The sequence below is a fragment of the Argopecten irradians genome, chromosome 4 (assembly GCF_041381155.1).
Source record: "Argopecten irradians isolate NY chromosome 4, Ai_NY, whole genome shotgun sequence".
NCBI lineage: Eukaryota > Metazoa > Mollusca > Bivalvia > Pectinida > Pectinidae > Argopecten > Argopecten irradians.
Genome location: NC_091137.1, coordinates 33,386,937 through 33,400,362, shown reverse-complemented (window position 1 = coordinate 33,400,362; position 13,426 = coordinate 33,386,937). Strand labels below are relative to the sequence as shown.

General features: G+C 33.7%; 1 protein-coding gene across 1 annotated transcript in view; it reads right to left on the bottom strand.

Annotated features, from left to right (window-relative positions):
* The window catches only part of LOC138321367 (inositol 1,4,5-trisphosphate-gated calcium channel ITPR2-like), a 61,539-nt gene that overhangs the window by 18,769 nt on the left and 29,344 nt on the right, over positions 1 to 13,426 (bottom strand). The window contains exons 20-33 of the mRNA XM_069265012.1: positions 8,167 to 8,354; positions 7,650 to 7,763; positions 7,125 to 7,203; positions 6,575 to 6,661; positions 6,183 to 6,287; positions 5,903 to 5,974; positions 5,413 to 5,542; positions 4,862 to 5,000; positions 4,496 to 4,648; positions 3,909 to 4,065; positions 2,086 to 2,183; positions 1,450 to 1,549; positions 1,039 to 1,125; positions 475 to 690 (exon numbers count right to left, since the gene is read on the bottom strand). Coding sequence (XP_069121113.1) covers positions 475 to 690; positions 1,039 to 1,125; positions 1,450 to 1,549; positions 2,086 to 2,183; positions 3,909 to 4,065; positions 4,496 to 4,648; positions 4,862 to 5,000; positions 5,413 to 5,542; positions 5,903 to 5,974; positions 6,183 to 6,287; positions 6,575 to 6,661; positions 7,125 to 7,203; positions 7,650 to 7,763; positions 8,167 to 8,354 — 1,725 coding nt within the window. The remainder of the gene's footprint in view (positions 1 to 474; positions 691 to 1,038; positions 1,126 to 1,449; positions 1,550 to 2,085; positions 2,184 to 3,908; positions 4,066 to 4,495; positions 4,649 to 4,861; positions 5,001 to 5,412; positions 5,543 to 5,902; positions 5,975 to 6,182; positions 6,288 to 6,574; positions 6,662 to 7,124; positions 7,204 to 7,649; positions 7,764 to 8,166; positions 8,355 to 13,426) is intronic.

Sequence of the window (13,426 nt, the reverse complement as noted above, 5' to 3'; positions counted from 1 at the left end):
ATTCCAAAGACAGGTACAATGTATATAACTGATTGTACAATAAAATAGTTTCTATAACAAGAATAATTCTTCAAACATTATGACTTTCAATTAAAGATGCTCCACCGCCGACAGAGCATAAATGATATTCATGATTTGAACAATAATTGGTGTTTAATTGAGTACATTTATGTCTAATTAACACAAAAAACAATATAAGATAATTTATTTTGCCTTTGGTGCATGCGTAATCAGTACTTTATTCCATATAGGATATAGTGCCACGGAATTTTTTCGGGATGCAATTAATTATTTTTTATATCTTTTACTTTAAATAAAAGCAGTAGCTTAAACTTTTCAATGGTGGTAATGGTGTAAATTAAGTAACTTTTGTAACTGAAGAAAAACGCTAAATCGTCTACTCCTGTTTTTGATAGTGAAAAAAAATACCATTTGTCAGCGGTGGAGCATCTTTAAAGTATTATGGACAGTTACCACTGGTTTCGTCATAGGCGATACTTTGGAAGTGACACCCACACCATTGGGCATAGGTGGTTTGACCGATACACTGGATGACAGAGCGCTGCCTCGTGGACTCTGTGAAATTGCTGGCGGGGGATCGCCATGGATACCATTAGCAACCACCAAAGACGTCCCAGGCTTGGGGGAGGTGGATGCATTGTCTCTAACAGACAAAGATGAACCAAGTTTCTTGTAAAATAAATCAAAATTAGACTGTTATTTCTTCATACCTTGTGGTATTAAATACATAACAATAGCAAGTGCAAGTGAATTTTTCTTCAAGTTTTCTTGCATACACAGATTGTGAGGTTTTCATTTAAACCTTATTTAATCTTTGAAATCAAACTGCAAATACAGGTATATATATTATAGTGTTAGATTTCTCTTCTATTAACTTACCGTTGAGGCACAGATACCATTCACATGAATCACTACTTAAACACAATACAGACAAATGATGCCAGAATCTACAAAATATTGATTTAATCATAAATTTGCAAGAGCCATAACATTTTGTTGAACTTCTGTGTTTTCTACCTGATTCAGAGCTGAGCCGAGATTGAGAGCTGACTTCTGCATGTTAGATGACAGGAAGGATCCAAAGTTATTGGCCTTGGTGATCTCCTGCAATCATAGAGTAATTGCTGGAATTTATCATGATCATACTAGTGTGTTTGTTACCAAGTATATAACATGTTAAGTAAACAGAACACTGGGTAAGTGTATAATTTATTTTTTTTGTACAAAGAGATTTGTTAAATTAGGAAAATTGCACAATATCCATTCAATTTACTCAAAATACAAAATGTATCGGCCATTTGTTCAAAATATAGTATAATTTACATATTTTGGTTGTGCAAAGTTTGCATTCAAAGTGTACCCTAAACTGACATTCACTAGAAACATCCACAGATTCTAAACTCAGTTATTGTTGGGTATTATACATACATTGGTGGCCAACTGTCCCGTTTTCATGGCAATCTTAAGAGCTTTGGCTTGTTGAATTGCGTCTTCCATTCGTGCTTGGTGCATTGCAAACAGATGACGTCTGTAAAATTAAGAATATGAAAATTATAAATATGCTGAGGATTTTATTTGTGAATTCTGGAGTAAATATGTTTATAACTTGGTCAACGGTTAAAATAGAAGATTTGTTAAAGATGCTCCATCACTGACAAACTGTGTTTTTCCTCTATCAAAAACAGGTGCAAACTTATTAGTATTTTTCTTCATTTACAAAAGTTACTTACTTTACACCATTAAAACAATTGAAAAAATTGAGCTTGTAATTACTTCAAGATAAAAACATTTAAAATAATAAATTTTAAATCCCAAAACAATTTCATGGCCCTACGTCCTATATGGAATGAAGTACTAATTACATATGCACCAAAAGCAAAATAAATTATCTGATATTAGATTTTGTGTTAATTAGACATACATATACAAGATTAAAAACCAATTATTGTTTAAATGAGGAGTATTGTTTATGCTTTGTCGACAGTGGAGCATCCTTAAGACTGACTTTTACATTTAAAAGAAATGTTGATTAAATTTCAATACAAGCTTGCAATGGAGACTCACTTTTCACGAGTAGCAATAGCAGACATAGTCATCCTGCCTTTGATGGAGAAGAAGAAAGTCTCCTCTCTGGTCCCTGTGAAGAAGTCTATTAGGCTGATCTGTGTGGAAATTAAACTGAATTACAATGTCATTTACTCTAAACAACATCAACTACCTCAAGAAAGTATGTATACATAAAAGTCTCAGATATAAAATAAGTCAGCAGGGCTATATGGTGAAACTTCAAGCATATGACTGTCAGTACCTGGAATTCAAACTCGCGACCACTTGGAATTCAAACTTGCAACCCAGAGATGGAGGGCTTGTGGTAATATGTTGAAACATCTAAACCACTTGGCCACCACCACCTGAGTTAAACAAGGTCTTTCAATTTGGGTTTAATTCAAATAGATAAGTCTGTTTTTTATCGAGTATATTTATCACTTAATTACTATCATGGAAAGAGTATTAATTGTTATAAGAAAAGAAAATGGCTGAACATTTCTTCAGACAGACTTATCGCCGGAAGGCTTTTTCTGGAACTCACTGCTAACATTGAGAAAATATTCCTGTATGTACATGAAAAGTTTCAGTGCTGAAGAAATTACATTACTGTTATATGCAGAATATTGTTGTACCTGGACAGACTCATTGTCGTTATATAATTTTGTTGTACCTACCTAGACAGACTCATTGTCGTTATATAATTTTGTTGTACCTACCTGGACAGATTCTTTGTTGTTATATAATTTTGTTGTACCTACCTGGACAAACTCTTTGTCGTTATATAATTTTGTTGTACCAAACTGAACAGACTCACTACCGTTATATAATTTTGTTGTACCTACCTGGACAGACTCGTTGTCGTTATATAATTTTGTTGAACCTACCTGGACAGACTCATTGTCGTTATATAATTTTGTTGTACCTACCAGGACAAACTCTTTGTCGTTATATAATTTTGTTGTACCTACCTAGACAGACTCATTGTCATTATATATAATTTTGTTGTACCTACCTAGACAGACTCATTGTCGTTATATATAATTTTGTTGTACCTACATGGACAGACTCATTGTCATTATATATAATTTTGTTGTACCTACCTAGACAGACTCATTGTCATTATATATAATTTTGTTGTACCTACCTAGACAGACTCATTGTCGTTATATAATTTTGTTGTACCTACCTGGACAGACTCATTGTCATTATATATAATTTTGTTGTACCTACCTAGACAGACTCATTGTCATTATATATAATTTTGTTGTACCTACCTAGACAGACTCATTGTCATTATATATAATTTTGTTGTACCTACCTGGACAGACCCATTGTCATTATATATAATTTTGTTGTACCTACCTAGACAGACTCATTGTCGTTATATAATTTTGTTGTACCTACCTGGACAGACTCATTGTCATTATATATAATTTTGTTGTACCTACCTAGACAGACTCATTGTCATTATATATAATTTTGTTGTACCTACCTAGACAGACTCATTGTCGTTATATAATTTTGTTGTACCTACCTGGACAGACTCATTGTCATTATATATAATTTTGTTGTACCTACCTAGACAGACTCATTGTCATTATATATAATTTTGTTGTACCTACCTAGACAGACTCATTGTCATTATATATAATTTTGTTGTACCTACCTAGACAGACTCATTGTCGTTATATATAATTTTGTTGTACCTACATGGACAGACTCATTGTCATTATATAATTTTGTTGTACCTACCTGGACAGACTCATTGTCATTATATATAATTTTGTTGTACCTACCTGGACAAATTCTTTGCCGTTAGATAATTTTGTTGTACCTACCTGGACAGACTCATTGCCGTTATAGAGAAGATTGGCCATGAAGACGAGGACTTCCCTCACCACTTCATCCTGTGGCCGTGATAAGTGGTCCAGTACACTGCCCACAGCTCCACAGTTGTCTAGGGCATCCTGTACCTGGTCAATCACACGCAGCTGTCTGTAACACACACGGTAATATCTCGGAGTTAAAATCAAGTACAATTCAAGATACATTACATCAAAAACAGTATCATTCCCCTTATATTGTTTCTGACGATAAAATGTGAACATATATCGGTATTTCTTAGTACAGGTATGCATGTGAGGCTGTATTTCTCTGGCTTCTTCAAGGGTATGGAAATTGTAAGTCTAATTTTTTCAACCAGATGTCTCTGTAACCAACCTTACCTTGGGCAAAACATGGCATTTAAAATCAGATAAACAAAATGAAAATTGTCTCATTGTCTGAACAAAGATTTGGACATTTTTTTAAAATATGATCTAATATAGGTAATTAAGTAGAATATGCAGTAGTTGATGGTAAAAGAATGAAGAACTCCAATGAAGTGAATTGATGATGAAATTGATTTACATTATAGGTTACTTACTTTCTGTGATCTGAGGAGTTCTGTTCCCAGCCCTCAGGGAGTTTACAGATCTCGTTGTAGATGAGGCCACGGAGAAGCTGCAGTGTCTTGATGTCCAGATTTACCTGATCTAACTTCTCTTTCTCACTTAAGTTTGTTAGACTTGACGAGATGCTGTTTAATGAAAAGTAAACCGTAACTACAGGTGACTATGAAACATTCATGTACATATTTATAATATTCAAATCCTTTCATCGATTTCTCAAAGGTGAAATAAGAAATATTACAAATAATTATAGCATTAGTTTTCTTAGATTCTTGTTTTCAATCAGAATCATATAACTTTGCATCTATTACCAGATTCAGTTGAGGACATTCATGACTTACGACATCATTTTGACGAGTTTACTGGCTAGGGCATATTTCTCCCGTGGTGTTTTTGCCTGCCTGTTGATAAAGCACTCTAGATGCTCCTGGAACTCGCTTCCGAGGGGGAGCTCCTCATCTCCACCCACTTCAGAATAGGCTGAAAACAAGTCCAGACATCACATTTAGTTCTATAAACACTACATTTATACAGATAAATCCTAAAATCCTAAAATTCCAAAATGCAAAAAAAAAAAAAAAAAAAAAAAACCACTCAAAAGCAGAACACTTACTTGATAATAATGAATGTCTATACATGTATTTTCTAAAAATTTTACTTCAGTACAAATTAACCAATAAATTTCAGATAATGTATTCAGCACTTCATTAATGACTTGACATGTCTGATTTAAAAAAAAATTAAAAGTCATCTGTAATTCCACACCAAACAAAACAAAACATTTTGTTCCACACCAAACAAAACAAAACAAAACATTATAAGAATCAATATGATAAAAAAAATAATTTGAAATAACATATGGGATATTAAGTATTTTTTTAAATAAACATACGCAAATCAGATGGAAATCCAATCTGTGCTTGTACAGTATTGTTTCCTCCATAAGTTTTCTTCATATTTAGGGAGAAGTCATTGAGTTGGTTGTTGATTTCATCCTCTGCCTCATAGTAACTATCATATGCCTGTAAAAAACAATATATCATTAGATCATTCCAGATTTTTGTTGTTTCTGTTTTAAGTCCAATTACAGAGTGTAAATAACGGGATCCCCTGGTATTGCTCCGTCATTGCTTCAATTCTGATTAACTACAGCATTTTCAATTAAGAAATATCGCCATAAGGTTATCAACTCTATCATTTGGCAAAATTTGAGTATTTTTTTTTACGATTAAAAATATTATGAAAACATAATAGGACTTAAACATTGCATTTGTAGCTTTTTTGATTATTTTAATAAGAATCCATCCATGATGTGAAAAGAATGACAATTTAAAACTTTTAAAGAAAGTTCTTTCACCCGGTATTGGACTAGCTTTGCTTACCTTTTTGCTGTCACTGCGGACATCGAGGTGTCCATTCCCATTGCCAATTTGCTCCTGGAACTCCTGAATTTCCTGTAAATCAGTAAATTTACTTCTGTTTGAAATCTTTTAATATTCCAAAATTGAACCTTCTATAACTCAGCGAACTTCCCAACAAAATTTTCTACTAAACATTAACCTAAATTCTTTGATAACCTCTAATACATATTTCCTTAAAGATGGGCGATACTGATTGGATATTTTGATAATATATATGGCACTTTGGTTTCCATGCACTTACTGTTATGGGGAGTGTAGAGGCAGACATCAAAGTCGTCATTACTGCATTAAGTTTCTTCATCTGTGCCTCGTTACTAATCAGCGGACCAATCACACTCATAAAATCCTGAAAATATCATATACTTCGTCCTAATACTGTCTCATAGCAACCTAAGAGACCTCATAATCAAATTTCATTTCAGATTTTCAGAAATTAAGACATTCGTGATAGTGATAGATTATAGTTGAACTGGAGTCCTGTTACCTCAGCAAGAGGGTGATACACATTCACTTAGTTTGCATATCAACCAGTTTAATGACAATAACTATAAATGGTATATTTTAGAAATGCAAAAGGTGACAAGCAATTAATTGACAAGTACAGACTTTAGGTTAATCATGTGAAGAGCTGACCTTGAAATTCCTTGCTAGGATGTCCATGTTCTGTGGTTCTGATGGATACATGGTCAGGTCAGGCTGGTAGTAGTTCTTACAGAAAATCTACAGGTAAAACAAACAACCATTGAAACACTTGTTTTCTTTCTCAGTTTGTTCTCTAGGGATTATTACTGGTGAACAAATCGACTAATGAATCATTAGAATTTTTCTTTAATTGCAATGACATGCAGTTTATCAAAGACATTTCATAAATAGAGGATCTTACATGAGTGGCTATGTGATATGAAATGAGTTCAATAATTTGATATGCCACGAGCCTTTAGGCGAGTGGCATATCAGATTATTTAATGAGTTTGATTAATTTCATATCACATAGTCACGAGTGTAAGATTCTATTTATCTCTGGACTTTGACTTTGGGGATACAGAGTAAGGAACTATAGAACTATCTGCATTCCCCCTGCGTCTAGATGAAACCTTGATGAGATATGGTAAGACATGACTAGCCAGGCCAGGACAGGACGGGCAGACCTTGGAACGACTAAGGAAGAAATATTCTTAATTACCTGTAGGAATGGCATAACTGCATCAAACAGGTAATGCATACTGCCTTGGATGATAATCTCTCTGGTCAGCTGTCTGGCACTGAAAACACCAAATACATGTAATTACATTAAAATACATGTAATTACATTAAAATACTCTCACAGTTTTCACAGACAACAAAGGCCTATACATGTAACTACTATATCTGTGTGACAGATAAAGTAACATTTCTGAAATTTGAATTTTTTTTTTTTAACAAGTGGAACAATATTTAATATTAATTCACCATTGCAAATTAATATGATAAAGGGAGATAATTAGAATGAATATTTTATTCGGTAGGATTGAAACAAATTGATTTTTCAAGGATTTCTGAGTCCTTTTATGTCATGTGTCAAACAAACATTAAAAATATTCAACATGTTTTGTTATAAGCCATAAAGAAACTGGTTTAACTAGCTGCAGTGTAATACTTTATTGTTATTATTCCTATCAACTAACATTTGTAACCAAAATGTAGACACATCATCAAGGTGTATACTCACACTTTTGGTGGTGCCTTCTTCACCAGTAGTTTGGCACTGCGTGGATTTTCGCGGCTGTAATCTGTGACAGCCTTCAGCGTCTTATTAAGGGTCTCTATGTAATTCCACATGGCTCTGTGTGAAGGAATAATTTTGATAATTTTTAACATTAAGTGTTGCTTTGTAGGTAAAAATAAAACACATACCAAGATTTATGGAATACAAAAAAAATTTGGATAAAATTTTATTCTTTAAAAAGTAGGTCTAAGGTCACTGTCAAGGTCAGCTTGGTGTCTGTAGTGGTAATAAGAAGTTTCTGGCACAAACAGATCAAAAACTTCACTCCTTTCCAATTGCAAAAGAAACATTTGTGAAATCTTAAACAAATATAAATGTATAATCTTCCACTTGCTATAACTTAACAAAATGTTTGGCTACTATGACAGCAGCCATTGTTGTGTTTGTGAAGAGAGTTACGTCAAATTTTTATATGGAGTCTTGGTGATATTTGTGATCAGAATATTGATGTTGAACTGACTTGTCATGTGGCAGGTCTCCAGCCCCACTTTCTATCATGCCACCAGCAGAATTGAGATACACCCAGAGAATAAAGCGCAGGAATGGCCTCTTGAGGTTGTCACTGACTTTGGGGTTATTCAAAATCCTCATCAGCTCAGGAATCTTGAAGATGGTCTGACAGATGGACTCAATGAACTGGTTCTCACCCTGGAAATGAATTTAGTAAAATTGATAATCTATATCTAATACAAGAGGCCCAAGAGGCCTTGACGGTCACCTGTGTGCTGCTACAGAAAAGCATTGCAAAGTTGGTTCAAATCTGTAAAAAGTATTTACGAATTAATATAAACTTTAAAGTTGAACCTTTTAGAATTTTTATTTTTTGTTTTTCATTTTGATAGTGTATTATGTTACCAAACCTTATGCTTAAAATTCCAATTTGCTTTGCCAATGTTAAAACAAAACCAAACTAGAAATTGTCACCGGGACAATTTGACGGGCTTTTCACCTAAAAGCTACTCCGTTCAAGGTCATTCATAACACACTTGGTAGTGCTTATAAGTTTCAACATACCAAAAGTCTAATACCAGGTCTTAGGCCTTTCAGAACTCTACAATAAGTCATTTGAAGATTTTAGGATTGTTAGCCCGAGTGCCCTTTGATATAGGTCCAGGTCAATCAAAATTAACAAACTTGGTAGGCATTTATGTCAGCATTGCTTCATGCTTAATATTAGGTCTCTAGGCCTTCTAGAAATTGAAAGAAGAAGATTTTTTTAATCATTTTGTCGAAAAATTGCATTTTTGAACTTTGTCCCTTATTTCCAACCGGAAGTTGACGTTTTACAGAAAAGTTGTAACAAAATGAATTGTTTCATTTTTTATTCTGCATAACCTTATCCAACAATGAAAGTGAAAGAAATTGGTTTTTGTGGTTAACGGAGCTAAGTGCTGTCTCATTGAACTGGAACTTTTCACAAGAATTATTTTTCAATTACTCCTACTATCAACTCGCACTCTGGGGACCTTTGGAGGACGTCCAATAGCTCGATTATTTTTCCAAACCCAGTATAGGTCCAAACTACCTAGAACTTTACATCATGCAAATTCATGAACGCCTCTATACTATGGTCGGAACTTTTGAAGAAGAGATTTTTTCAGTGGATTTTCACCGTAAAAGGTGGCGTATTTCCAATTATGAGGGATCAAGAGTGATGCACCCGGCTGTTTCGGCTCATTTTTAGAGAAAACATGTACAATTACAAGTTTCTCAGAATGCTATTCTTCTACCCTAACATGTAAATTATGAAAGTAATTGACTCAGTGGTTAAAGAATTATGGCTGTCTTGATAAAACCGGAAGTGACGTCACTGCGGCCATATTTGATTTTGAATCAACACCATATTAACAAGAATTGGTCACGTTGATAAGTGGAAGATCATGTGTGAGTTTGGGTTTAATCGGACTGGCGGAATCAGAGGAGATGTTTAAAATATAATTGTCGAAATTTGCAAAAAAATCTTTGTTAAAATATTAATTACATCATAAAAAATTAATTAGTGGACCAATTTTTAAAATTTGAAGACATCAAAATCTTCAGAATGAGATACTGCATCGATGTATTGTAAAGCAGTTTTGAAAAAATTGAATAATAAAAAAAATCTAAAAATAGTCACTTTTTTGTAAACTTTGACCTCTAGCGAGCTTTTTAACGAGGACATATTTTGTGGAAACATGTCATGAGTTAAAAGTTAGCTATGTTCATCTCCCTACAATAAATAATACCTTCAGATTTAAAATAGCTTTCATACTTATTGTGTTATAGCAGATTTGGTGTTTTTAGGTTTTCCGTCATGGCGGCCATTTTGGAGGGAATTTTGACCTACAGAGAAGTAATTTTGTTCATGGAAGCACACCTTCAGATGTTTGGTTAAAACATACTGAAATCATTTTTAAACTGTTTTTTTGTTTACCGTTTTGACCGACTAGAGCGTTCACAAAAACAGGGAAGAAGAATAATAAGAATAATACTAGAAATTGTCACCGGTGACAATTTGACGGGCTTTTCACCTAAGAGCTACTCCGTTCAAGGTCATTCATAACACACTTGGTAGCGCTTAGTTTCAACGTACCAAAAGTCCAATACCAGGTCTTAGGCCTTTCAGAACTTTACAATAAGTCATTTGAAGATTTTAGGATTGTTAGCCCGAGTGCCCTTTGATATAGGTCAAGGTCAATCACATTAACAAACTTGGTAGGCATTTATGTCAGCATTGCTTCATGCTTAATATTAGGTCTCTAGGCCTTCTAGAAATTGAGGAGAAGATTTTTTAATGATTTTGTCAAAAAATTGCATTTTTGAACTTTGTCCCTTATTTCCAACCGGAAGTTGACGTTTTACAGAAAAGTTGTAATTAAATGAATTGTTTCATTTTCGATTCTACATAACATATCCAAAAATGAAAGTAATTGGCTTTGTGGTTAACGAGCTACGGCTGTCTCAATGAGCTGAATTTTCACAGGATCATTTTCATAACTCTACAATCACACGCACTCTGTGACCTTGGATGAAGGTCAAGCTCGTTTTTTTTTTCAAACCCGATAGTCAAGTACCTAAGCTTACTTCATGCAAAACATGAAGCCTCTATACTATGTAGAACTTGAGAAGAAGATTTTTTCGTGATTTTCACCGAAAACGGCGATTTTGCACTATGAGTCAATAAACAACCGGAAGTTGACATTTTAGAGAAAAATGTACAATTACAGAGTTTCTTAGTATGCTATTCTACATAACATATCCAAAAATGAAAGTAATTGGCTGTGTGGTTAACGAGCTACGGCTGTCTCAATGAGCTGAATTTTCACAGGATTATTTTCATAACTCTACAATCACACGCACTCTGTGACCTTGGATGAAGGTCAAACTCGTTTATTTTTTCAAACCCGATAGTCAACTACCTAAGCTTACTTCATGCAAAACAGCAAGGCTCTATACCATGTAGAACTTGACAAGAAGATTTTTTCGTAATTTTCACCGAAAACGGCGATTTTGCAGTATGAGTCAATAAACAACCGGAAGTTGACATTTTAGAGAAAAATGTACAATTACAAAGGTTCTCAGTATGCTATTCTACATAACATATAAAAAAAATGAAAGAAATTGGCTCAGTGGTTAACGAGTTATGGCTGTCTAGGTTAAACCGGAAGTGACGTCATTGCGGCCATATTTGAATTTGAATCAACACCATATTAACAAGAATTAGTCACGGTAATAAGTGGAAGATCTTGTGTGAGTTTGGGCTTGATCGGACTGGTGAAATCAGAGGAGATGTTTAAAATATAATTGTCGAAATTTGCAAAAAAATCTTAGTTAAATATTAATTACGTCATAAAAAATTAATAAGTGGACCAATTTTATTTTTGAAGACATCCAAACCTTCAAAATGACATCCTGAATCGATGTATTGAAAAAAATTGGGGAAAAATGAATAATAAAAAAAAAATCTAAAAATAGTCATTTTTGGTAAACTTTGACCTAATAGCGAGCTTTTTAACGAGACATATTTTGTTGAAAAATGTCATGGGTAAAAGTTAGATATGTTCATTCCCTACAATAAAATATCTTCGGATTTGAAATAGCTTCCATACTTTTCGAATTATAGCAGAGTTTGTGTTTTTAGGTTTTACGTCTTGGCGGCCATTTTGGAATTTTTTGACCTACTTAATTTTGTTCATGGAACACCTTCAGATACATGGTTTAAACATACTGAAATCATTTTTATCCTATGTCTTACCGTTTGACCGATAGAGCGTTCACAAAAACAGGAAGAAGAATAATAAGAATAAGAATAATAACTAGAAATTGTCACCGGGACAATTTGACGGGCTTTTCACCTAAAAGCTACTTCGTTCAAGGTCATTTATAAAACACTTGGTAGCGCTTAGTTTCAACGTACCAAAAGTCCAATACCAGGTCTTAGGCCTTTCAGAACTTTACAATAAGTCATTTGAAGATTTTAGGATTGTTAGCCCGAGTGCCCTTTGATATAGGTCAAGGTCAATCACATTAACAAACTTGGTAGACATTTATGTCAGCATGCTTCATGCTTAATATTAGGTCTCTAGGCCTTCTAGAAATTGAGAAGAAGATTTTTTAATGATTTTGTCGAAAAATTGCATTTTTGAACTTTGTCCCTTATTTCCAACCGGAAGTTGACGTTTTACAGAAAAGTTGTGACAAAATGAATTGTTTCATTTTTTATTCTACATAACATATCCAAAAATGAAAGTAATTGGCAGTGTGGTTAACGAGCTACGGCTGTCTCAATAAACTGAATTTTCACAGGATTATTTTCATAACTCTACAATCACACGCACTCTGTGACCTTGGATGAAGGTCAAGCTCGTTTATTTTTTCAAACCCGATAGTCAACTACCTAAGCTTACTTCATGCAAAACATGAAGCCTCTATACTTTGTAGAACTTGAGAAGAAGATTTTTTCGTGATTTTCACCGAAAATGGCGATTTTGCATTATGAGTCAATAAACAACCGGAAGTTGACATTTTAGAGAAAAATGTACAATTACAAAGTTTCTCAGTATGCTATTCTACACAACATATAAAAAACTGAAAGAAATTGGCTCAGTGGTTAACGAGTTATGGCTGTCTAGGTTAAACCGGAAGTGACGTCATTGCGGCCATATTTGAATTTGAATCAACACCATATTAACAAGAATTAGTCACGGTAATAGGTGGAAGATCTTGTGTGAGTTTGGGCTTGATCGGACTGGTGGAATCAGAGGAGATGTTTAAAATATAATTGTCGAAATTTGCAAAAAAATCTTAGTTAAATATTAATTACGTCATAAAAAATTATTTAGTGGACCAATTTTTAATTTTGAAGACATCAAAACCTTCAGAATGACATACTGCATTGATTTGATGCAAAAAGGTTTGGAAAAAATTGAATAATAAAAAAAATTCTAAAAATAGTCACTTTTTTGTAAACTTTGACCTTAGCGAGCTTTTTAACGAGACATATTTTGTGGAAACATGTAATGGGTAAAAGTTAGATATGTTCATTCCCTACAATAAAATACCTTCAGATTTGAAATAGCTTTCATACTTTTTGAGTTATAGCAGTTTTTGTGTTTTTAGGTTTTACGTCATGGCGGCCATTTTGGAATTTTTGACCTACTTAATTTTGTTCATGGATCACCTTCAGATACATGGTTTAAACATACTGAAATCATTTTTATCCTATGTCTTACCGTTTGACC